General features: G+C 44.5%; 1 protein-coding gene across 1 annotated transcript in view; it reads left to right on the top strand.

The window, feature by feature from the left end:
• The first annotated feature begins 498 nt into the window (after window positions 1–498).
• Window positions 499–27,483, top strand: part of LOC309549239 (interleukin-20 receptor subunit alpha-like) — a 43,899-nt gene continuing 16,914 nt past the window's right edge. Inside the window, exons 1-2 of the mRNA XM_082249361.1 lie at window positions 499–668; window positions 25,791–25,914. Of these exons, the coding sequence (XP_082105487.1) occupies window positions 617–668; window positions 25,791–25,914 (176 nt within the window). The 5' untranslated portion in view covers window positions 499–616. The remainder of the gene's footprint in view (window positions 669–25,790; window positions 25,915–27,483) is intronic.

Raw genomic sequence — 27,483 nt, 5'->3', positions numbered from 1 at the left:
CTGTACTAGCAATTCGATGTTAGTACAGCGATCTCCCCTGCTGATTTATTTTGTTTTAACAGAACACTCCGGTCAGTGCTTTTTGCCATTGGCTGAGAGTACTGATCAGGAGCCGGTTGGCTGCTGGTTTTCCACCATGCACGTCCGACAGAAGCTAGCCGAGCAGCAGAGGACCAGCTGCCATACACAAGGTCCGAATGTTGGATGGCTTTTATTAAACAGGCCGATGTTGCCCGACATTTGGTCCGTGTGTACTAGGCTTTAGGTAATGTGGTTTTTGGTGTTCTGTAGACTTCCTAATAGCACAGCAAACTGTTTGTGAATGTTCTTTGTTCACCTCTTGCCCTAGGCTATAGCAGGGAAAACATTAGCTGAGAAGGAATGCTGGATGAGCGGTTTGACACAGCTAGGGCGGCATACACTGTGACGGAAGTGTTTTAACCAACAGGAAAAACAAGGAAGAAGGTGCTATAGTGACACATGCTCAAATCACATATCTGCCATCTTTACCGCCTGGATTAGATCATTGAACTGGTTTATGATGCCTCCACCAGTGAGAAGACCCTGCAAATGCTAAGAAGTCACTTGGAAGGCACCAGCAGTGCCAGTGGCGTGTATGATGTTGCGGCTCCTGCTCCTTTTACTTATTCTGCTTTTGTCTGCTTCAGGTAAACTCTGACTTGTGTAACTTGTGGGTTTTTGTATTGCTTGTCAGCTGCAAGCCTGAACAGGAAGTCTGTCAGGAATCTTACTGAAGATGATTATACACTGAGTAAGGGCTGATTTACAATAGGAACTGAGGTCCCTCACACAATGAATTCTGTCAAGATTCACTTTAATTATCCAATCATCCAAGCAGGTCTCTGTTTACCTAGTTCATCCTTGCACAACTGGATAATTGAAGGAAATATTCACACAATTTATAGTGTGAACATTCTCACCTTCTTTATTAAACCAATCAGTGTATAAAGCAGTAAGTCGGTGGGATTTTATTTCTTATAGATTAGAAAATGTTCATCTTTTGAAACGGGCGGTCCGGACAGTGCCATCTTAAGAGCCTTATAGGCCCCTGGGCAATGCAGGGCACTGGGTCCCTGCCTACACAATCACCCATGATAATAAAAATGGTAATTATTGATAAGGCGGTATTTATTGGTACCTCCAACAAAATCAGTGTTTAAACATTAACACAACGTTCGGACAATATAACATGATTTTGAAACACAAGGAATTGAAAAACAAGAAATTACAGTAAGAAAACACTATGGCTTATTAAATAACAGAGAGAACATGGCAGGTAAAGGATGGCACAGAGACAGAGGATGTACCTGACAGGTATAGGATGGCATACAGAGGATGTACATAACAGATATAGGATGGCACAGTGAGATGACTTACAGGGCAGGTGCAGGAGGGCACATGGACACAGAATGTACATGGGAGGTATAGGATGGCACACAAGAGGATGTACATGACAGGTATAGGATGGCACACAGAGGATGGCAAATAGAGGATGTACAGGAAAGATATAGGATGGAACATAGATGATGGCATACAGAGGATGTACATGGCAGGTAAAGGATGGCACAGACAGAGGATGTACATGGCAAGTATAGGCTGGCACACAGAGGATGTACATGGCAGGTAAAGGATGGCACAGAGAGAGGATGTACATGGCAGGTATAGGATGGCACAGACAGAGGATGTACATGGCAAATATAGGCTGGCACACAGAGGATGTACATGGCAAGTAGAGGATGGCACACATAGGATAGACATGGCAAGTAAAGGATGGCACACAGAGGATGTACATAGCAGGTATAGGATGGCACACAAAGGGTGTACATGGCAAGTATAGGATGGCACACAGAGGATGTACATGTCAGGTATAGGATGGCACACAGAGGATGTACATGGCAGGTATAGGATGGCACAGACAGAGGATGTACATGGCAGGTATAGGATGGCACAGACAGGGGATGTACATGGCAAGTATAGGATGGAAGACAGAGGATGGCACACAGATGATGTACATGGCAGGTAAAGGATGGCACAGACAGAGGATGTATGGCAGGTATAGGATGGCACACAGAGGATGTACATGGCAGGTAAAGGATGGCACAGAGAGAGGATGTACATGGCAAGTATAGGATGGCACACAGAGGATGGCACACAAAGGATGTACATGGCAGGCAAAGGATGGCACAGACAGAGGATGTATGGCAGGTATAGGATGGCACACAGAGGATGTACATGGCAGGTATAGGATGGCACACAGAGGATGTACATGGCAGGTATAGGATGGCACACAGAGGATGTACATGGCAAGTATAGGATGGCACACAGAGGATGTACATGGCCGGTATAGGATGGCACACAGAGGATGTACATGGCAAATATAGGATGGCACACAGAGGATGTTCATGGCAAGTATAGGATGGCACACAGAGGATGTGCATGGCAAGTATAGGATGGCACACAGAGGATGTACATGGCAAGTATAGGATGGCACACAGAGGATGGCACACAGTTGATGTACATGGCAGGTATAGCATGGCACACAGAGGATGTACATGGCAAGTATAGGATGGCACACAGGGGATGTACATGGCAGGTATAGGATGGCACACAGAGGATGTACATGGCAAGTATAGGATGGCACACAGAGGATGGCACACAGAGGATGTACATGGCAGGTATAGGATGGCACACAGAGGATGTACATGGCAAGTATAGGATGGCACACAGAGGATGGCACACAGTTGATGTACATGGCAGGTATAGCATGGCACACAGAGGATGTACATGGCAAGTATAGGATGGCACACAGAGGATGTACATGGCAGGTATAGGATGGCACACAGAGGATGTACATGGCAAGTATAGGATGGCACACAGAGGATGTACATGGCAGGTATAGGATGGCACACAGAGGGTGTACATGGCAAGTATAGGATGGCACACAGAGGATGTATGTGGCAGGTATAGGATGGCACACAGAGGATGTACATGGCACACAGAGGATGTACATGGCACACAGAAGATGGCACACAGAAAATGTACATGGCACACAGAGGATGTACATGGCACACATAGGATGGCACACTGAGGGTGGCACACAGAGGATGGCACACATAGGATGTACATGACACACAGAGGATGGCACACAGAGGATGTATATGGCATACAGAGGGTGGCACACAGAGGATGTACATGGCACACGGAGGATGGCACACAGAGGATGTACATGGCACACAGAGGGTGGCACACAGAGGGTGGCACACAGAGGATGTACATGGCACACAGAGGATGGCACACAGAGGGTGGCACACAGAGGATGTACATGGCACACAGAGGATGGCACACAAAGGATGTACATGGCACACAGATGATGGCACACAGAGGGTGGCACACAGAGGATGGCACACAAAGGATGTACATGGCACACATAGGATGGCACACAGATGGTGGCACACAAAGGATGGCACACAGAGAATGTACATGGCACACAGAGGATGGCACACAGAGGATGTACATGGCACACAGATGATGGCACACAGAGGATGTACATGGCACACAGGTGGTGGCACACAGAGGATGTACATGGCACACAGAGGATGGCACACAGAGGATGTATATGGCATACAGAGGGTGGCACACAGAGGATGTACATGGCACACGGAGGATGGCACACAGAGGATGTACATGGCACACAGAGGGTGGCACACCGAGGGTGGCACACAGAGGATGTACATGGTACACAGAGGATGGCACACAGAGGGTGGCACACAGAGGATTTACATGGCACACAGAGGATGGCACACAAATGATGTACATGGCACACAGATGATGGCACACAGAGGGTGGCACACAGAGGATGGCACACAGAGGATGTACATGGCACACATAGGATGGCACACAGATGGTGGCACACAAAGGATGGCACACAGAGAATTTACATGGCACACAGAGGATGGCACACAGAGGATGTACATGGCACACAGATGATGGCACACAGAGGATGTACATGGCACACAGGCGATGGCACACAGAGGATGTACATGGCACACAGAGGATGGCACACAGAGGACGTACATGGCACACAGAGGATGGCACACATAGGGTGGCACACAGAGGATGTACATGGCACACAGAGGATGGCACACAGAGGATGGCACATATAGGATGTACATGGCACACAGAGGATGTACATGGCACACAGAGGGTGGCACACCAAGGATGGCACACAGAAGATGGCACACAGAGGATGGCACATAGAGGGTGACACACAGAGGATGGCATACAGAGGATGGCACATGGAGGATGTACATGGCAGACAGAGGATGGCACACAGAGGATGTACACGGCACACAGAGGATGTACATGGCAGACAGAGGATGGCACACAGAGGATGTACATGGCACATAGAGGATGGCACAGAGATGATTTATATGGCACACAGAGGATGGCACACAGAGGATGTACATGGCACACATAGGATGGCACACAGAAGATGTACATGGCACACAGAGGATGGCACATAGAGGATGTACATGGCAGACAGAGGATGGCACACAGAGGATGTACATGGCACACAGAGAATGGCACACAGAGGGTGGCACACAGAGGATGGCACACAGAGGATGTACATGGCACATAGAGGATGGCACACAGGTGATGTACATGACACACAGAGGATGGCACGCAGAGGATGGCACACAGAGGCTGTACATGGCACACAGAGGATGGCACACAGAGGATATACCTGGCACACATAGGATGACACACAGAGGATGGCACACAGAGGATGGCACACAGAGGATGTACATGGCACACAGAGGATGGCACACGGAGAATGTACATGGCACACAGATGATGACATACAGAGGGTGGCACACAGAGGATGGCACACAGAGGGTGGCACACAGAGGATGTATATGGCACACAGAGGATGGCACACAGAGGAGAGGATATACATGGCACACAGAGGATGGTACACATAGGGTGGCACACAGGGGATGGCACACAGAAGATGGCACACAGAGGATGTCCATGGAACACAGAGGATGGCACACAGAGGATGTACATGGCACACAGAGGATGGTACACAGAGGGTGGCACACAGTGGGTGGCACACAGAGGATGGCACACAGAGGATGTACATGACACACAGAGGATGGCACACAGAGGATGTACATGGCACACATAGGATGTCACACCGAGAATGGCACACAGGAGGATGTACAGGGCACACAGAGGATGGCACACCGAGAATGGCACACAGGAGAATGTACATGGCACACAGAGGATGGCACACAGAGGATGGCACACAGAGGGTGGCACACAGGGGGTGGCACACAGAGGATGGCACACAGAGTTCAAAGTAGTCCCTGCACTACTTTGGTGCGACTTTTCTGCGTTTTGAGGTCCATAGACCTGAAGAATACACAGGCATTGCTTTAAGTCCAGTCAAAATTGCGGCAAATTCGCACGACTTTTAGGTTGCACAAGTATGAAAGGGGCCTAAAGAGTGCTACTCTATATGGGTTCCTTCTATCAGCTCGTGATTGAATATAAACAAAAGAAATATGAATGATTAATGCAAGTAAATCAAATACAATGCATCATAATTCACATAAAGTCCACTATCTCAAATCTTCTTAATAGTGAAATAAAATCCCATTGTGCTAAAGTGCCAAGTGCTGTAAACTGAAATACGGTGTAAATTGTGCTCCCACCCACTCACCAGCTGTTATAGACTCCCAATGACAGGAGTCATATGCGCTTGTGCAAATATCCTAAGTCTGCTGAGCTTTGTAGTCCTATTAACCACTTCCATACCGCCGGCCATCATATGACATCCATAGGTTGAAGTAGTGATATCTGAATGATGCCTGCAGCTGCATCATTCAGATAACATTTTTTGAATGGCGGAAGTTTACCATAGAGCTGACCAAGGAACAGATGGTCCCCAGTCATCTCTATGACTCTCAGAGGCTGGGTGCGATGTTATGACGTCATGTCTGGCCCCATCAGTTGTAAACACTGCCATGTATTCCACTGAAAAAGCCTAAGATCATTTTTTTTATCTCAGGATTTCCAGCCTAGAGGAGAGATGTGGGATCTTATAGACCCTAGATCTCTCCATAAAGAGGACCTGTCATCCATATGATATGTCATCCATTAGGAATGTTTACATTGAGTACACCCCTCACATTTTTGTAAATATTTTATTATATCTTTTCATGTGACAGTACTGAAGAAATTGCACTTTGCTACAATGTAAAGTAGTGAATGTACAGCTTGTATAACAGCGTAAATTTGCTGCCCCCTTAAAATAACTCAACACACAGCCATTAAGGCCTAAACCGCTAGCAACAAAAGTGAGTACACCCCTAAATGAAAATGTCCAAATTGGGTCCAATTAGCCATTTTCCCTCCCCAGTGTCATGTGACATGTTAGCATTACAAGGTCTCAGGTTTGAATGGGGAGCAGGTGTGTTAAATTTGGTGTTATCGCTCTTACTCTCTCATACTGGTCACTGGAAAAGCTGAGGAACTGAAAAAGGAACTGAACAAAAAAAATCGTTGCTCTACATAAAGATGGCCTAGGCCAGTGATGGCAAACCTTTTTGAGCCCGAGTGCCCAAACTTAATCCCAAAAGCAACTAATTTTTTTTCAAAGTGCCAATACTGCAATTAATCTGCACACACCCAGCCACCCAGGTGATGATCGCACACTCCAAGAGAGATTGTAGTCAATTCAGCACTCACCTGGCTTCGGGGTCCAGTGTCGGTGTGCCTGGCAGCAGCTTCTCCTTTTGTTGGTGCCCTTGATCACCCTCCTCACTCTTGATGGTGTCATCTCAGCACCTTCCTCTTGCTCCTCTCTGGCTAGTTCACCTCCAGAGGCTGTTGTGGCTTGGGCTCTCTCTCCCTCCTGAACCACCTCAGCCTCCTCTCATTATTTTCTCCACACTCCTCTCACCTTTTCTCTCCCTTCTCTCTCAGACTTTTTTTTCCCAGGCTCCATGCTGTCCATCCTCTTATTTTCTCAGGGCATGCTGGGGCTGTATTTTTTATCTTTAATTGATTAAAATGGAGCAATAGTCTTCCGGGACTACATGTCCTGTGGTGCACTTGTGCTGGCTCTTTATTGGTCCCTGGCTTCAGCCAATGGGGAGGCAGGAGGAATCAGAGTGGGCGGCGATCCATGCAAGTGCTGCTCTGTCCCATGCTGCTTGACAGAAGAAGGGGGGCGAGCGGGGGAAATAAACTGACAGCCTGCACTCACTTCTCAACTTGTCACAGTGCGGGCAGTGGCAGCGGCTCTTGCATTCCCACAGAGAGTGTTCTGCATGCAAGCTGTGGCACGCGTGCCATAGGTTCGCCATCACTGGCCTAGGCTATAAGAAGATTGCCAAGACCCTGAAACTGAGCTGCAGCAAGGTGGCCAAGACCATACAGCAGTTTAACAGGACAGGTTCCATTCAGTACAGGCCTTGCCATGGTCGACCAAAGAAGTTAAGTGCACGTGCTCATCGTCATATTCAGAGGTTGTCTTTGGGAAACAGACATATGAGTGCTGCCAGAATTGCTGCCAGAGTGCTGCAGAATTGGTGTACTCACTTTTGTGAGATACTGTGTGTATATGTATATATATATATATTTTTTTTTTTTTTTACTCTGTGAGATAATGGAGTTAATTTCCAATAGGAAAATTGGCTATTTAATTTGCAGGGTAAGTTGCACTTTGCAGGGAAATTTGCCCCAGAGCTTAGTGAATGAGGTGAAGCTCTGCTGACTTAACGTCATCCAATCATGTGCAAGCAAAAATGTTGGTTTTTTTGTCCTTGAACGTGATTGGGTATTTTTTGCATTGTGAAATTTTACTAAAAATCTACTAAGCCCTGGGGCAAATTCCCTTGCAAAGTGTAATTTTCCTTGCAAAGTGAACAGCCAATTTCCATTTATTTAATTACCCCCAAAGTTGGTTATCTATTTAGTTAAAACATCAAAATTCACTTTACCCATAACTCCAAAAAAGAAAAGGCTATTGGAATTTTTAATGCTTTACAGGGATTGCCAGATTTATACACACAGATTCTAAGTGCTATATTGTTTAAGGGTTGTTTCAAAATGATAATTTATATACATTCTGGTTGACACAATATAATATGAAAATATTTCTTTAATGAAATGATAAACATTTTAAAGGTTGCAGAGGAAATGTATTATTTTATTTGGCATAGTAATTCTGTAAATATAGAGTGCGATGTTAATGCTAGTTTAATGGGGGGCTTGGCTTGGCTTGGCATGTGAGAGGATGCTCCCGTGACATCCAGCTAAAAATCAGCTAAAACAGGCATCCACGGCGATATCTTCTGCCCACCACCACATTCTGTGTGAGCAGAGAGTCTGTAGGCTCAACGTTGCAGTGAAACCCTTGTACCAGGGCGATGGGGAAGAGGCTCAAAGATGCCGGGAATAAGACAGATCCTGGGATCCCAAAATGGCGCTGACCCGCTACCGCCCCGCTCACAGACAAAGGACAGTGGCAGGGAGCCTTTTGGCTCAAGATACTGTATCTATACTGCAGCATAAATCATTTTCCACGCAGTACCACTCAGTGCACTTAATCTATGCCAGAGACACTAGTATACTGCTTTTTTCCAAACTTCAATTTTCCTGCAAGCAAAGCTTGGGCAGATTTGTTTTGTTGGTATGTACAATATCTCCATGCAGTGCATTTTGGGTTCAGTGTATATCCCCCCATGGGGGTGAGGTGTTCTGGGGGATAGGTGCTTTTTTAGAGGGATTCTTGGACTCTCCATTACTGCTTATGGGGGAATTTAATAGTGGCAGCAACCATCCAAACATTCAGCAGGTTCCCAAGTTGAGACTCCCTTTTATAGACTTTGTAGGGAACTAGGATTACACAATATATGGCGCCTTAAGAACCCACTGTCCCACGCTTACTCTTGCTGCTCTAGTACTTATCAGACCCCCTGGAGAATAGACCTGACCTTGGGCACAGATCCGATGCTTTCATGGGTCTCCAAAGTAAAATACTTAACCAGAGGGCTCTTGGACCACTCTCCTATCTTAGTTACACTGCATAAGATCAAACCGAAAATTAACCCTAATTGGCAAGTCCCTGCCATATGGTTAAAGGTAATTTCTCTGGAGGACACAACGAGCGATACTTTAGTTGAAATCTTCCACAATAACATCAACTCTGCCACCTCTCAGGTGGTATGGGACACAATGAAAGCATTCTTATGGGGAACACTGCTTAAAGCTATTAATTCACACAAAAAATCCAATCTAGCATGGGAAAAAAGTACTGATAGCTGAGGTACAGCAAAAGGAAACCCAGTATATTCATGATCCCTCTCCTTTTAATCGCTCAGCCTGGAGGGACGCACAACAAATGTATGGAAGGTCAACTCTAGATAAAGCTGATCGCTCTCGATTTCTTTCTAGGTGTAGGGGTTTCGAGGAGGGGCAAGGAACAGGTCACATGCTGGCGGCGATAGCAAATTCTCAAGTTAACACTAACTTTATTTCATCTATATTAACAGCGGAGGGTGTGTGCTCACATGATCAGCAGGACATCCTAGGTTTGTTTAACACTTTCTATAGCAACTTATACCAGAATAAAGTTGATTATCCTATGACCCGCCTTAGGGAATTTTTGGAGCCACTTCAGCTACCTTCTCTCTCCGCTACTGCCATGCGGGAGCTTAACGTCCCCTGACACAGGAGGAGCTGGAACAGATAGTGGCAGATTCCCCTAATGGGAAGGCCCCAGGCCTTGATGGTTTACCACCAGAAATCTATAATCATTATGGATGGGTACTGCTGCCAGAGCTGCTGACGTTTCTGAACCAGGCTCTTAAGACCTTTTGGCTCCCAGATTCTATGAATGACACCTGTATTATAGTGCTTCATAAGCCGGGCAAGGATTTACTGATGCCGGAATCCTATCATCCTATTTCCCTGTTGAACTTGGATGATAAGATTCTAGCTAGGGTTTTGGCAACAAGACTCAGTGGAGTGATGCAAGGGGTGATTCACTCGGATCAGTCCGGATTAATCACTACTAGGTCTACGGCAATAAATTTAAGGAAACTTTTTTAAACATGCAGATACCATCTGACAACACTGGGAAAAGAGCCATCCTGTCGCTTGGTGCTGCGAAAGCTTTCAACAGCGTTAAGTGGTTTTACCTATGGGAGGTCTTGGAGGTGTTCGGTCTCATCAACAGATTTTTTCGCTGGGTTAAATTGCTTTAAGGGCCTGCATGCAAATCAATGGCTCCGTTTTTGAGTTTTTCCCATTATTTTGGGGGAACCGTTAAGGGTGTCCCCCCTTGCTGTTTGCCTTGGCCATCGAGCCATTGGCTGCAGCAATTAGGCAATCCAAGGATATCTGCAGGTTTAATAGGAGCACCCAATGTGAGAAAAAATCGCTATATGCGGAAGACGCACTACTGTTTCTTGGAGACACAGACAAATCCTTCCATACCAGAAGAGGCTCAGTAAATTAAAATTGTGTCCTCCTTTAACCACTTAAGCCCCGGAGGATTTGGCTGCTAAAAGACCAGGGGGTATTTTGCGATTCGGCACTGCGTGACTTTAACGGACAATTGTGCGGTCGTGCGAAGCTGTACCTAAACGAATTTAACGTCCTTTTTTTCCCACAAACAGAGCTTTCTTTTGGTGGTATTTGATCACCTGTGCGATTTTTTGATCATGCGCTATAAACAAAAAAAGAGCGTAAATTTTGCAAAAATAACAATATTTTTCACATTTTTTTTATATGAAATTCCCCCCAAAAAAATGTAAAAATCAAAATTCTTTTAACATTTTCGGCCAATTTGTTTTATGCTACATATGTTTGGTAAAAAAAATCGCAAAAAGCGTATTTTTATTGGTTTGCGCAAAAGTTATCGCGTTTACTAACAAAGGAAAAGATTTTTGTCATTTTTGTTGTTTTTTTTTTTTAACGCGTAATGGCGGCTATCTGCGATTTTTTTTGCGGTACTGCGACATTGCGGCGGACAGATCGGACCCTTGACTGACATTTTTGACACTTTTGGGGTTACCAGTGACATTTCTACAGTAATCAGTGCTATACATATGCACTGTTACTGTAAAAATACACTGGTAGTGAAGGGGTTAACTTTATTTGAGAGGGAGGGGCTGTGTGTGTCCCTAGGGGCGTGATTCTTACTGTGATTGTGATACATTGTAGAACCGTGTGATCAGTGTTTCTACACCGGGGAGAATGACAGGTGGCTTGTTTACACAAGCCGCCTGACTTTCTCCCTCTTCCCCGACGATCGCCCAGTGACCGGCGGACATCGGGTCCGCCGGTCACACGCGCGGGGGGGTCCGTGGGAGCGGGAGCGTGCCTCCGCGGGCGCGCGCTCACTCCCCAGAGCCTCACAGGCTAGTGACGTAGACCTACGTCGCTCTGCCTGTGAGGGGCTGACTGCCGCAGTAAATATACTGTGAGCAGTCGGCAAGCGGTTAAATATTTGGGAATATGGATACATCCCAGGATAGAAGACTAACTGAAATTAAATTTGTACCCCATTTTCCATAAATTTAAAATCAAGAGCAATATCTGGACAAAACTGCCTATATCGGCAAATCCTATTAAAATTATTTTTCCTCCACAATTCGCCTATTTGGATTTTCCTTAAGTGGTTCAAACAAATAGAATCATTATTTTGCGCACCACTTTGGAAAGGTAATAATTCCAGGATTAAACTCTCCACTCTTCAGCTACCTAAAGATGAAGGTGGTTTAGCGGTACCCCAGCCGAAGACATACTTTATAGGTTCCCAACTTCAGCACTTTGCTTGTTGGGGGGGGAGATAAAATGGGAAGACCCTATACAAGCCCTATTGTTGAGTCATAGCCCATGCTATAATTTATTGGCCCAGCTAGAGTCTGGTGCGTTTGCCCAAGCTCAATGTTGTCCAACGATAGTACTCAGAGTCATGAATAAAATATGGCAGGCAATGAAGCAAACAATGAAGTATGAAGGGGTGTCGGAATATGCGCCGTTATGGGGAAACCAAAATTACAATGAGCTTGATAAATTAGATGGATTGGACTGTTGGCATACCCAAGGGCAAAACTTTATTCTCAAAATGTTTTGAGGACTTTTCAGGACCTGAAATAGTCTTTCAACTTCCCCACTCAGATTTTTTTAAATACCTACAAATACAACATACGCTTCAGTATCAGTTTACAGATACTGCGGCGATTGTAAGACCCATGTCACTGATGTCCCTCCTGACAGAGGCTAATGAGAAAAAAAGGCCTTATCTCCTCATTGTATAGCTTCCGGATACTACTCCGCTCTTCAGACGCTTGCATGCAGAGACACCTGTGTGGCGTCACAAGTCAGCAGCCAATCGCACGGCGTGTTTCAGAGCATGCACGGGAGCCTCTCTGGGCGTGTTTCAAGTGCAACTTCTTCTGTAATTGACATTCAAAGTGTGACAGCGCTAAAAAGTGAAAATTGGCCTGGGCAGGAAGGGTATGAAAGCGTCCAATATTAAGATTGAGGCTGTTAAAATAAATAATGTTACTGTAGCTAAAATGCATGTATTTTAGTCTGTAATTTGTACTGTTTAAAATGACACAAAAATAATTATAACTTGGTAAATAGCATTAAATTAAATAAAGTGTTTTTTCTTTCTTTTTTGCACTTTTTTAACCACTTGAGCTCTGGAAGGTTTTACCCCCTTCATGACCACAGCATTTTTTGCTATTCAGCAGTGCACTTTTTTTTTTCACACAAATAGAGCTTTCTTTTGGTGGTATTTAAATACCACTGAATTTTTAATATTTGCGATATAAACCAAAAAAGGTTGAAAATTAAAAAAAAAAACAAAACCCAATATTTTCTACTTTCTGTTATAAAACATATGCAATTAACATGTCATAGTGGATTTGACTGGACTCTGAGTCAGTGGAGGACTACCTCTGTGTGCAGTATGGCACTCACTGCAACTACTGCAGTGCAGTCAGTGCAATACTGCTAGAAGAAAAGCAAGGCAAGTAGGCAACAGCTACACATGTCACAGTGGATTGGACTGGAGTCAGTGGAGGATTATCTGCACTGCAGTATGGCACTCACTGCCTGCAACTACTGCAGTCAGTGCAATACTGTTAGAAGAAAAGCAAGGCAAGTAGGCAACCGCTACACATGTCACAGTGGATTGGACTGGTGGAGTCAGTGGAGGACTATTCTGCACTGCAGTATGGCACTCACTGCAACCAATACAGTCAGTGCAATACTGCTAGAAGAAAAGCAAGGCAAACAGCTACACATGTCACAGTGGATTGGACTGGAGTCAGTGGAGGACTATCTGCACTGCAGTCAGTGCAATACTGCTAGAATAAAAGCAAGGCAACAGCTACACGTCACAGTGGTTTGGACTGGAGTCAGTGGAGGACTATCTGTCTGCAGTATGGCACTCACTGCAACTATTGCAGTCAGTGCAATATTGCTACAAGAAAAGCAAGGCAACAGCTGCACAGTGGATTGGACTGTGGATTAGGGCACTCACTCACTGGAATAATTTAAAATCACTACTGCATTACTGCAGTAGTGATTTAAAATTATTGCAGCAGTGAGTGGTGTTCTACTACAGCAGTAGTCCACTGGCACTGACTCCAATCCACTGTCTATGTCTATTTTTTTTTCTAGCACTTTTGCCCTGACTGCAGCGCAGTGCAGTCAGTGCAAAACTGTTAGAAGAAATTAGACACAAGCTAGACAGTGGATTGGACAGACTCAGTGGACGGGTGGACAGACACTACTATAGACTAGCTAGTACATTTTCAAATCAATACTCCTAGTTAAGTTGAACAATAATATAGTGCAGAAAGCATAACATTTCAGCATGTTCAACAGTTAAACGGCTTCTTTTCTTTTCATAAATTGCTGCCACTTCACTAAAAACACGCTCACTTGGTACTGAGGAAGGAGGAGCAGAAAGGTATCTTCTAGCATGGAAAGCAAGTCTTTTGTAGCGTGCCTCATTTTCTTTCCACCACTGAAGAGGATCACTTCTTCTGTCAACTACTGGTTCCTTCAAATAAAGATGAAGTTCATCATTCAGGCTCATTATTGCAGATTCTGATGAATCCTCTGCATGAGGCCCCAATAAAACACTGAACATTGCATCTATATGACCACAATGAATTTTCTCTTCTGTCCATTGTCTTTTGCCATATTTTTCTCCTGCATCCTGCTCTTTCACATCAGAAACCTTCTCTTCTTGTCCTTGGCTTTTCTTTTCCTCAGGAGGAACCTCCTGCACCTTCTGTTGAATATCTTCTGTCAGCCATTGCTTTGCCTTGGCCAATACATCATCAGAGGAGAAAGGACGGTTCTTGTATCGAGGATCCAAAAGACATGCAAGCACAACAGTTTTATTCTCCTCATGCTTCTCAAACCTTTTGGCGAGGCTGTCCCTCATGGCCTGCCTACATGCTTTTGATGCCACATGTGTTGGGTCCTTCATTCTTTTGAAGAAACATCTTCAGGACTCTCACATGGGATCACAGAGGAAACAGATGAGTCGTAATGACTCACCTCTAGTGTCACTTCCTCAATGGGTACAAGCGTCTCTATAATGTTGGCTACTATGTCCCACTGATCTGCAGTAGGGCAAGAATGTCCTCCAAATCCATATTCACCAGAATATATAGTGAGAGCTCACTTCTGCTCCAGCATCCTCTGTAACATGTGTAGCGTTGAGGTCCATCATGTTGGAACAGCCTGTATCAGGTTGTTTTTGGGTAGGCCAAGGTATTCCTGAATGCCCCCTAGTCGCTGCTTGGCAAGAACAGAATGGTGGAAATGGCCTGTGCACTTCTTCAGCATGGTAATAATGTCCAGCAAAGCTTTCTGGTTTGACAGAGCATCATTTACCACCAGTTGGAGGGTGTGTGCCATGCAACTGAGGTCTGACACTTCAGCAAGTCTCATACCTTTAACCATGTTCGCTCCACTGTCTCGCAGCACAAGCATCACTCGGTCTTTGCTGATTCCCCAAACTTCTGGCATGCCTAGAAACGTTTCTTTAATGTACTCTCCAGTGTGTGATCCTTGCATCACTTTTGTATTCAACACCAAATGCCTTCTTGTCCATCCGCTGTCAATGTAGTGGCATGTAAGACTCATTAGTGACTCTGTTTGTTCCTGACCAGCAGTCCGCCGTGAATGAGAGTGAGTTGCCAGCATTCTTTGGTTGCAGCATAGTCTTAACTTTGTCAACGACCTTTTGGTGAATCTTTTGCAGCATTTCAGTTCGATAAAACTTGTCACTCTTCAGTGTGTACCTTGGCTAAACTATGGACATCAACCAATCCAGAGTCAGACACTATTGTAAATGGCTGGTTATCAGTGACCATCATCTCAGCGATTACTCTGTCCAGCAGTTGTGATCTTCCATCCGATTTTAGCCACTTGTTTTTTTTCTGTAACATATCTGTTATTGTTGCCTTGGATAGTGATGATTCACCTTGTGATTCATTTTGTTTTTTATGTGCTACATTATACAATTCAAGATGATGAACGCTTAGATGGGCCCAAGGATTAAATGTATTTTTGTTTTTTGCAGTTATTGATCCCATGCTCACATTGTTTTTGCATGCGTTGCACAGTGCTGCTGATATTCCTGGAGATGGAGAAGAGAAATACTCCCAGACCACACTTTTCATTTTTCTATCTCCATCCATCTTCATTATAAACCCAAAATTAGCCACGCTCGGTCGCACTCTGGATAATGACAGTCAGCCAGTACAAAGGTAAGATCAGACCACAAATAAATGATAAAAATAAGGGGTACAGCGCCACATATATGAATGAATACAAAATAACAATGAATGGAAAAGGAAATCATGCAACTGTGTTGAACAGAAACCAAAGGTCAGTCGATGAGTCCCACAGAATATAATGATTCACTTGGACCAAATAAATGCAGAGAATTCAGGAGAGTCCGGCACCAAGAACAGGATCAAGTTAAATAAGGATGCATCACCACGTGCACAGAAGAAGGTGTCTGCTTATCAGATCATTTGACCATCGGTTAAGAATGGTCAAAACATGTGTGTGTTGGAATGATGAACTCAGAAATTAACAGCACACTACCAAGCTCCAGTAGCGGTTCAGTTCCTGTGTACAAGTGGCGCCTTCAACCCACCCAATGCTAGTCAGCTGGACAAGCCAAATAACTCTTAGGTAAGTAAAGGCCGGTACGGTAGGTGAATGGGATCATCCATCTTCTTCTCCTGGATACCGTTGTGGAAAGGAGGGGTTCGGGGTGCCGGTGGTGCGTGGAGGCTGTTGTCTGGCAACCTGTCTGATGGTGCTGTGGTCACAGGCATGTTGAGTGTTTTGCAGATCTCACTTTTGTGTCACAAAGTTTTGGAAATTGAAAAAAAGAGGAGAAAAAATGCATTTTCCTTTTTTTTCTTCATTTTCCAAAATAAATAAGAGCTGCAAAATACTCACCATGCCTCTCAGCAAATAGCTTGGAGTGTCTACTTTGCAAAATGGGGTCATTATGGGGGGCGGGGGTTGTGCTATCTTGGCATTTCATGGCCTTCAAAACTGATAGGTAGTAAGGAGTGAAATCAACAATTTACGCCCTTAGAAAGCCTGAAGATGGTGATTGGTTTTCGGGGACCTGTACGCGGCTAGACTGCCAAAAAGTATCACACATGGGGTATCCCTGTACTCAGGAGAAGCAGCAGAGTGTATTTTGTCATTTCACATATACCCATGGCATGTGTGAGCAATATATAATTTACTGACAATTTTGTGTAAAAAAACTAACAAAAGAAATAATAATAATTATCCCGAAACTTGTGGCAAAAAATAAAATATTCCATGGACTTACCATGCCTCTCAGCAAATAGCTTGGAGTGCCTACTTTGCAAAATGTGGTTATTTGGGGGGGGGGGGGGTGGTTTGTGCTATCTTGAAATTTCAGGGCCTCTGAAACTGTGACAGGTAGTGCGAGGGGTGAAATGCACAATTTACGCCATTAGAAAACCTGAAGGTGGTGATTGGTTTTTGGGGTCCCGTACAAAGCTAGGCTCCCAAAAAGTCTCACACATATGGTATCCCTGGAGAAGCAGTAGTATTTTGGGGTGTCATTTCACATATACCCATGGCATGAATGAGCAATATATCATTTAGTGACAACTTTGTGTAAAAAAAAAAAAACAAATTGTCATATTCCTGAAACTTAGGGCAAAATATAAAATACTCCATGGACTCAATATGCCTCTAAGCAAATAGCTTTGGGTGTCTACTATCCAAAAAGGGGTCATTTGGGGGGTATTTGAACTGTCCTGGCATTTTATGCTCAAACTTAGCCACACATCACCCACTCTTCTAACCACTTGAAGACCAAGCCTTTTCTGTCACGTTTTGTTTACATTAAAAAATATTTATTTTTACTGGAAAATTACTTTGAACCCCCAAACACTATATATTTTTTTAAGAACAAAATGGTGGATGTTGCAATTTTTTTTGTCACGCGGTATTTGCGCACAGATTTTTCCAAACGCAATTTTTGCGGGAGAAAAACACTTTTTTTAATATTTAATGCAGAAATACACTATATAATTTCTAATTGTTTTGTAAAATTTAAAAGATGATCTTATGCCGAGTACATAGACACCAAACATGACATGCTTTGAAAATTACGCACGCCCATGCAGCGGCAACAATCTACATACTACAAAGTCTTTACAGTTTACCACTTTGGACTTACAGAGGAGGTCTACTGCAAGAATTACTGCCCTCGACCTGCGGCGATACCTCACATATATGCTGCAATTGCGGTTTACATATGACACTAGACCAACGCTTGCGTGACCCTTTGCACGCAAGCACGGGGGGACAGGGGGGCTTGATTTTTTTTAAATTTATTTTTCTTTTTTTATGTTATTTTGACATCTTTCCTTTCATTTTTTTCTTTTTTTTTTAATCATTTTTATTGTTATCACAGTGAATTTAAATATCCCCTATGATAGCATACTGTAGTGACAGGTACTCTTTTTTTTAAAAAAAAATTGGGGTCTTTTAGACTCTAGATCTCTCCTCTGACCTTAACGCATCTGACCACAACAAAATTGGTGTGGTAAAATGCTTTCCCAATTTCCCAATGGCCCTGTTTATTTCTGGCGAAACAGAAGTCATGAAATGCTCGTAGCTTCCGGTATCTTAGGCCATAGAGATGATTGGAGCCATTCTCATCTCCAATCAGCTCTATGGTTAGATAATTGAACCACCGGCTGCACTCCTGGATTAACCGGTGGGACAGGAGAGCCAGAGAACAACTGCAGAAGGCGGCGGGAGGGGGGTGGAGTCCCCTCCCACTACTTGTAAAAGCAGTCTAGCGGCCAATTATCCACTAGGATTGCTTTTACATGTAAGCTGACCGCTGGCTGTAAAAAACGATACCAAGGTGATGCCTAAATCTGCAGGCATCATCCTGGTATAACCGCTCTAAGACCAGCAACGTACCAGTACATTGCTGGTCCTTGTTTGGCATATAGTGTAGGTTTTTTTTTTTTTTTTTCATGCAGCCTGTGGGCTGAACGAAAAAAAGAGAACCTAACAGAAATCTCGCAGGAAAGTTGTGTAGTATACGCACCATTAACCGCCCAAACATCCAAACCCACTTCTTAATGGCGGGTATACATGAAAAAATTCCACATATACCTAAAGGTATTTTAACTGCAGTGGTGAAATCAACCTACCACAGTGCTGCCATCAGAGGTATCCATATATGCTGAGTGCAAACGCTGTTTGTGTCAGAATATATAAAATCAGTGTGGCAGCCGATGAGTACCTGCAAGGCAAAGTGAACAGTAAACATAAAACATTACATTGGTACCTGAAAGGTACCAATGAAAAACAGTAAAAGTAGGAAGAGTATAAGTAGAAGAGCAGAGTAAGAACAGAAAAATAACTCAGACGACAACTATTATTGGCTTTTTTATTTTATGTTTTTTTTTGTAATTTTTATTTTATGTTTTATGTTTTTTTTTGTATTTTTTTTACACTTTTTTTTTCTTCAACGTTAAAGTTCCAGGTTCCAGGTTAGGGTCTCTCAAAATGACGATAGCCATCGAAAATCTTTTGAGACCCTGTTGTTAGTGTGCTCTAGACTGTGCCGTGCTGTAACCTACGCTAATAATCCACTATTGTGTGGTAGTGACGGAAACAGTCACCGTGGCAAACACCAGGTTGGTCAGGACAGTCGGGACAATAATTACGGGTGTCACGCCTAAATCCGCACTTGCTGCAAACACTGCACCTTTTTTGGGAGTATCTTTGGGTAGTTGTACTCGGGAGGAATTCCGGAAAATGTCTCATGCATCCAGCTCACTGCATCTGGTTGGGGAAGTTGGGTAGGAGCACCTGCTGGAAACAGAAGGGCTCTGATTATCTCTTCTTGGTAGTGTAGGAAGGATAATGTTCCAGCAGACGCTTTTTATAAGACAAAAGCAATGTAAATAGCCAATTGAAATTAGTATACAGACACTTTTTTGCACCAGCGTCTGGCCTTACTGGCAATTAAGTACGGTCCCATCATCTGGTCGTTGAAGTCCACCCCTCCCATTCTACGGTTATAGTCGTGGACACAGAGGGGCTCCTCAACAACAACACCAGAGACCGTAGTCATTTTGACTGCCGTGTCTGGGTGAATGGAGGACAGAACGAAAACTTTCCGTTTGTCCCTCCACTTCACTGCAAGCAATTAATCGCACCTCAAGCAGGCTCTCTCCCCCGGACTCAGTGGGGCATTTACTAGCTGTTGGGGGAAGCCCCTGCGATTAGATCGCACGGTGCCACATGCGCCAATTTGTAATTGAAAGAGGTGTCTAAAAAGTGGCACGCTCAAATAAAAATTGTCCACATACAAGTTGTACCCCTTTACGAATAAGGGTGACACCAAGTCCCAAACTACCTTACCGCTGCTCCCTATGTAGTCTGGGCAGTCGGGGTGCTCCACAGTGCTATCTTTTCCCTCGTAGACACAGAAACTAACTGTATAGCCTGTGGCCCTGTCACAGAGCTTATACAGCTTGACCCTGTATCTGGCACGCTTGCTGGGGAGATACTGTTTCATAGCAAAGTGACCAGTAAACTTAATCAGGGACTCGTCAACGCAGACATCTTGTTCAGGGGTAAACAAGGCTGCAAACCACTGATTGAAGTGGTCTACGAGGGGCCGAATTTTGTGGAGCCGGACATATTCAGGGTCTCCCTGAGGACGACAGACTTCATTGTCGTTGAAATGCATGAACCAAAATATTTGTTCGTATCGAGCCCTGGACATAGCAGCAGAGAACATGCGCATTTGGTGAATTGGGTCAGTGGACCAATATAATCTCAATTCACTTTTTGTAATGCCCATGTTGAAGGATAGGCCCAGAAAGATCTTAAATTCGGAAACCATTATAGGTTTCCAGCTGAATTCTCTGGCAAGGTGCGAATTTGGATTGGCGGTAATAAATTGACTAGCATACAAATTACTTTGATCCACAATAGATCTGTAAAGATCTTCAGTGAAAAATAGCTCAAAAAATTAAGGGGATTAAAACCAGCTGTTTCCACTCGAATTCCGGGTTGGGCAGTGAATGGGGGAAGTACGGGCGCTGTAGAATCTGTGGACTGCAAATTAGGATATGCCAGCACTTCAGGGAGGGCACTATGGGCTCTACAGGCCTGTCTTCGAATACACGGTGGCTGCGGGCCACTACTTGTGCTAGCCACCGCACCAGCTTCAACTGCACTTATGGGACTCGCCACATCACCAAGTCTTACTGCAGTGCTGGTATGTCTAGGTCCAGGGTGTACTAGGCCGTTCGTGCTTTCTAGATCACGAGAAGTGTGAGCGGCACTAGTACTGGCACTCTGCTGCATAGGAGAAACATCCGGTTTTGCATCTCAGCAACTCCAGAATGGGGTCGGGTACACCTGACCTTAGCAGGGACCCATCCATCATGGGAGATATCTGTCAGGGAGCCGCTGTTCTCTAAAGGTTTGTGTACTGACCCTGATTCTGCCAGTGAGGCTTCCCCATCGATCTCATCTGACATGGTCAGTATACTGTAGGCCTCTGCACTACTATACCACTGTTTGGACATTTTAGCAACTACATTTAAAGGTACAGTAGTGTGACTAACAGGAAAAAAGCACCTGGTTGTCAAGGACTATTTGGTCGCTACAAAAAAAACTGCTAGTGCTAGCAGAGATCAGGCCTGACTCTGCTAACACAGCGGTTTTGTGTGACTTGTGTTTTTTGGAAGTTACAGTGATCTATTGATTATTGCACTTGCCTGGGTAGGGTGGGCTGGGCGGAGGAGCTAAACATAAGTGCTGGCAGGAATCAGTGCTGATTGTGCAAACACCTTGTTTTGGGAACACTAAACTATGGGGACGCTTGTATATTTCTGATCAGATCAGATATTGATCTGTTCAAACACTATACTAGTAATGGAGGTGTATGTATGTGTGTGTGTGTGTGTTTGTGTGTGTATGTGTGTTAGTGTAATTGACTCTAACTGACGCTAAATAATGGTTATGTGGTGGGACCCTGACGCTAACTAGCCTAACTAGCGTCACCCATGACACTAATACAGTGAACGGTAATCACTGTATATAGTGAACACTGTGACAGGGCAGTCAAAGGGTTAACTGGGGGAGATAAAGGGGTTAAACCTTTTTAGGGGATGTATGGCGGGTGGCCTAAACCTATTTGGGCCTAGTGCAAGCGCAAACTGGGGTCACAAGTGACACTAATACAGTGATCAGTAGTTAGCTGATATACTGTATATATAGTGCACTGTGTGATAGGGAGTGAAGGGGTTAACTGGGGGAGATCAAGGGGTTAAAAGTTTATTAGGGGATAGATGGCGGTGGCCTAAACCTATTTGGGCCTAGTGCAAGCGCAAACTGGGGTCACAAATGACACTAATACATTGATCAGTGGTTACCTATATACTGTATTTAGTGCACAGCGTGATAGGGAGTGAAGGGGTTAACTGGGGGTGATCAAGGGGTTAAAACTTTATTAGGGGATAGATGGCGGGTGCCCTAAACCTAATTGGGCCTAGCGCAAGCACGATTTAGGGTCACAAGTGACACTAATTACAGTGATCAATAAAATATCTGTACACCACTGTATATAGTGTACACTGAGGGATTTGGGAGGTGATCAGGGGTGATCAAGGGGTCAAAGTGTGCCTATGTGAGGTGGTGTTAGTTTGCTGTTGGTGGAGCTCATGTTTTAGATGTCTCTCTTTCTTCTCCTGGAACCGAAAGGGCTCCAGGAGGGAAAATTACATCACTTCCCCTGCCTGTGTTTACATTACACAGGCAGGGGACATGATGCCATTGGCCAGAACCGATCACCAGATCCAGACCAAAAATCATTGGTCTGCATCTGGTGACTGATTGGTTCTGAGCCCAATCACACCAGGATCGGCTCGCAGGGCGCGCCGTGAAAAGCCGTGAATGTGTGCGACGTAGGACTACGTCGCCAGACCCTGCCGAGTCGCTCTGCTGCAGTAGCAGCAATGTGAGCAGCTGGCAAGTGGTTAAAGAGCGCCTTGACTCAAAAAAGGTTGAGAAACACTGAGTAAAAGATTAAGTTAAGTTTAAAAAAAAAGAAAAAAGATCAGCAGAACGGGCATTGCTTGCCATTAGTGTGATGTGTGATTTGTGCTGCTGTCTCCTGGTTTAGGTGACATGTTCCTCTTCTGAGGCCCATGCCCACCCCTGCCACCTCATTCTCCTGGTGCAACAGGGGTTAATAAATCTAAGGGAGCAATAACAGGCTTTAATCAAGAGTACCTGACTATGCCCACCCTTTCTGCCCAGCAATTCCATTCATAGAAGCTGGTACTACAGCTTCTATGAATGAGTCACGATCTATGAATAGAGGACGGGCAGATGATTGAAAGGTCGGCCCCCTTCATTCATAGACCACATTTCATTCATGGAAGCTATAATACTGCTTCTTTGAATGTAAGAGGTGAGCAGAAAGGGTGGGCAAAGTCAGGCACTCTTGTTGAGACAAGACAATGTATATGGAGCTGGAGGGCTATTAGAATCAAAAGTCTAAATATAAAGTTCATAAAGGTCTACGTGGGATCATAAAATGGTGGGAGGTTGGTAGATCAGAGCACCCACGGCAGCACCCTTTGAGTGAAGCAACTGGGGGGATTGCGACTGGGATTTTTAAGTCTCGATCCCGCCCCTGGCTGTGTAGCATATATTAGACTGCCGCAGTTACCACCGTTGTGATGGCATACTGACCTACTTCCACCTCGGGGGAACATCAGAGCCTGGCCATGGAGTATACTTATGGCACTTTTCCACTGCAAGTACTGACTCGTACTGGCTCGGCTCTACTCGGCCCTGCTTGGCCCAGTTTGCTTTTCCACTGCTGGTACCGCATGGTATAGTGTCGGAACGGTTCGGTACGGTACGGTATAGGTTTGCTTTTCCACTAAAGTAGTACTAAGTTAAGTGGGTGGGATAACAACGGGGTGGGTGGGATTCTCTGACCAATCAGTGGCTAGTAGTGACTGCATGCAAAGGATTGTGGGATATGGTACCAGTTTGGTACCTGTTGGAACCACAATCGAGTAGGTACTGTTTTTTCAGAGCCGTACCGTACCGTACCGTTCGGTTCCATGCAGTGGAAAAGCAAACCTATACTGTACCGTACCGAACCGTTCCGACCCTATACCATCCGGTACCAGCAGTGGAAAAGCACAAAAGCGTGCCGAACCGGTGCGGTTCCATGCAGTGGAAAAGCGCCATTATATGCATACTGTGATTCACCAAATGGGATTGGCCAATTTATTGTGCTTTTAAACACTTCCCGACCACTCGCCGCCTTTTTACTGCGGCAGGGTGGCTCTCCTGCGCAAACCAACGTAGGCAGTGGGGAAGCCAATGCATGTGTCAGGCGGCTCCGATTGCACAATCGTTCCCCGCTAAGAGAGAAGAACGGTCAGCTGTTGTAAACACAGCTGACCGTTCTTCTACCTGGAATGGTCAAAGAGCCCATGTGATTCTTCTATATAGGATCACATGTCTCTATGGTCATTTCAGAAGCCACGCCACCCCACAGTTAGAATCACTCCCCTAGGCTCCCATTTAACCCCTTGATCACCCACAAGGTTAAACCCTTCCCTGCCAATGTCATTATTACAGTAATAGTGTATATTTTTAGCACTGATTACTGTAGTAATGTCACTGGTCCCCCCAAAAGTGTCAAAAATGTCAGTTAGGGGTCAAATCTGTCTGCCGCAATGTCGCAGTCCTGAAAAAAATCACAGATCGCCGCCATTACTATTTAAAAAAAAAAACAATAAAAATGACATAAATCTTCCCGTAGTTAGTAGAAGTGATAACTTTTACGCAAACCAATCAAAATACGCTTATTGCGATTTTTTTTTTTACCAAAAATATGTAGCAGAAAACAAATTGGCCTAAAATGTTAAAAAAGTTAGATTTTTACTTTTTTTTTTTTTGAGAATGTCATAGCAGAATGTGAAAATTATTGTTTTTTTTTTTTTTAAATTGTCGCTATTTTTTTGTTTATAGCGCAAAAAATAAAAATCGCACAGGTGATCAAATACCACCAAAAGAAAGCTCTATTTGTGGGGAAAAAAAGGAATTTTATTTGGGTACAGCGTCGCATTTGTCCGTTAAAGTAACGCAGTGCCGAATCGCAAAATAGGGCCTGGTCATTAAGCAGCCAAATCCTCCGGGGGCAAAGTGGTTTAAGGTTTGCCTTCAGGTTCTCTTTCCTTCTTTGTCACTGACTGACTTTGTCAATTGGCCTAAAATGTTAAAACATTTTGATTTTTAAATTTTTTTTTGGGAATGTCATATAGCAGAATGCGAAAAATATTGTTTTTTTTTTTTTTCAAAATTGTCGCTCTTTTTTTGTTTATAGCGCAAAAAATAAAAATCGCACAGGTGATCAAATACCACCAAAAGAAAGCTCTATTTGTGGGAAAACAATTACATTAATTGTATTTGGGTACAGCATTGCATGACTGCGCAATTGTTTGTTAAAGTAATGCAGTGCCGAATCGCAAAATAGGGCCTGGTCAGGAAGGGGGCAAATCCTTCCGGTCTTAAAGTGATTGTAAAGTCTCGTTTTTTTGTTTTGTTTTTTTTTTCAATAAAAATAACAAATATGTTATACTTACCTCCTCTGTGCAGTTGGTTTTGCACAGAGCAGCCCAGATCCTCCTCTTTGGCTCTCCTGGCCTTTCCCTCCCTTTGAGTGCCCCCAAAGCAAGCAGCTTGCTATGGGGGCACCCGAGCCGAGTCACAACTCTGCGAAGTTGTGGAGCTGCGGTTCGACCCCACCCCCTCTCTCTTCTCATTGGCTACTTGACTTTCATTGACAGCAGCAGGAGCCAATGGCACAGCTGCTGTGTCTTAGCCAATGAGGAGGGAAGTCCCAGAAGGCTAAGACAGTTGTGAACATCGCTGGATCTATAAGGGGTACTGGTAAGCATTAGGAGGGGGGGCTAAGGGGGCTGCTGCACACAGAATGCACATAAAATACATTAAGATAAAAAACCTTCTGATTTTACAACCCCTTTAAGTTTTCTAGTAAATCAAACTCAGCATTTGATAATGTAAAAATATTTGTTTACTGTGCACCTATTTTTAAAATATTTTTTCGATTTCACTTGCAGCAAATCAGTGTGAATTTCTAAAGCCAAGAAACGTGAGCTTCTGTTCTGAGGACTTGAACACCAATTTAACCTGGATGCCACCAGAGAATGCAGAAGGCGTGTTTTATAATGTTTCATACTCAGAGTAAGTTCTAACAGCCTCCTTGTATTCTTATGGCCTTCTCTTTGATTATACAGAATACAAATTCTTCTTATCATGAGTAAGTATCTCTTACCCCTTAAAGCAGTATTAAACCCAAAACCAAAAATGTCATATATTGCAGCTTACCAATCATTAGATGTGGAGGCTGCAGTAGCTTTCTTTTTTTAGTCTTTTCCTATCTGTTTTCACCTGGTGATCTGGCCAGTAACACACCTCCTGTATTAGAGTGCCCCCGCTTTGGATGAAGGAGTACAGGGGGCACCTCTGGACAGCAGCATTGTGAGAGGGGGGAAGGGAAGTGTTAGATGTACTAGCAGATTTAAATACAATAACAAATTGAAACCAAACTCCAGCCCACAATTTATAATCAGTTACAGCAAACAGTTTTTTCTCCTTTTGGGACAAAGGTTTTTACATAAATAAATAAAAGCTGATCAATATAAGCACCACTATCAGTGTTAAATGGTTTGTCTTATTTCTGTAAATTATACATTCCGCTGTAGAGCTTGAAAAACAACAGACTTACTTGCTAACCTAAAAAAAGAAAATGAATGCAGCCATCACATATAAGAAATGGTAAGGTGCACTTTAATACATGTTTGATGTTGGGTTTAAAGTAATACTAAAGGCTCAGTTTTTTTTTTTTTTTTTGTAAATAACAAACATGTTATACTTACCTGCTGCCTGCAATGGTTTTGCACAGAGCAACTCCAATCCCTCTTTTCAAGCCACCTGCTATAGGGGCACTTGTGCATGCTCGCTCCAGAGCTCTGCGTGTCCATAGGACACACAGAGCGGGGCTGGGCCCTGCCCCCCGCTCCCTCTTCACTGGCTGTGATCATGGCCGGTGCTACCACTAGGCAAACTAGGCGGCCGCCTAGGGCGCACTGCCACCCCTAGGGCGCAGCCATTGCCAGTGCCCCATTCCTCTCCTGTCACCTCCTCATCCCCAGGGGAGGTCACCTCTAGAGAGGGGCAGTGTGTATATGAAGGGGGTGTAGGGTTAAAAGGGGGGGCAGTGTGTAAATGAAGGGGGGTGTAGGGTTAAAGGGGGGCAGTGTGTATATGAAGGGGGTGTAGGGTTAAAGGGGGGGTAGTCTGTGTAGGAAGGGGGGTGTAGCATTAAAGAAGGGCAGTGTGCGCAGGAAGGGGGGTGTAGGATTAAAGGAGGCAGTGTATACAGGAAGGGGAGAGTGGGGTTAAAAGGGGGAAAGGGGGCATTATGTACAGGAAGGGGGGCAACGTGTACAGTTTTTTTTGGGGGGGGGTGCAAGGAGCTGGTCTTGCCTAGGGTGCAAAATAGGCTAGCACCGGCTCTGGCTGTGATTGACAGCAACAGGGGCCAATGGCTCCTGCTGCTGTATCTGAGCAAATGAGGAGCAAGAGACCGGAGAGAGCCTTGGCTATCGCGCAAATCGCTGGAACGAGATCGGATTCAGGTAAGTATTTAGGGGGCAGAGGAGCTACATGAAGAAGATTTTCTACCTTACTGCATAGAATGCAGTAAGGTAAAAAACCTTCTGCCTTTAGAATACTACTTTAATGCTGAAC

Source organism: Pelophylax lessonae, assembly GCF_965119305.1.
Source record: "Pelophylax lessonae genome assembly, chromosome: 3".
Lineage (NCBI taxonomy): Eukaryota > Metazoa > Chordata > Amphibia > Anura > Ranidae > Pelophylax > Pelophylax lessonae.
Note: the sequence above shows the minus strand (reverse complement) of the source record. Positions and strands in the feature narration are given on the sequence as shown.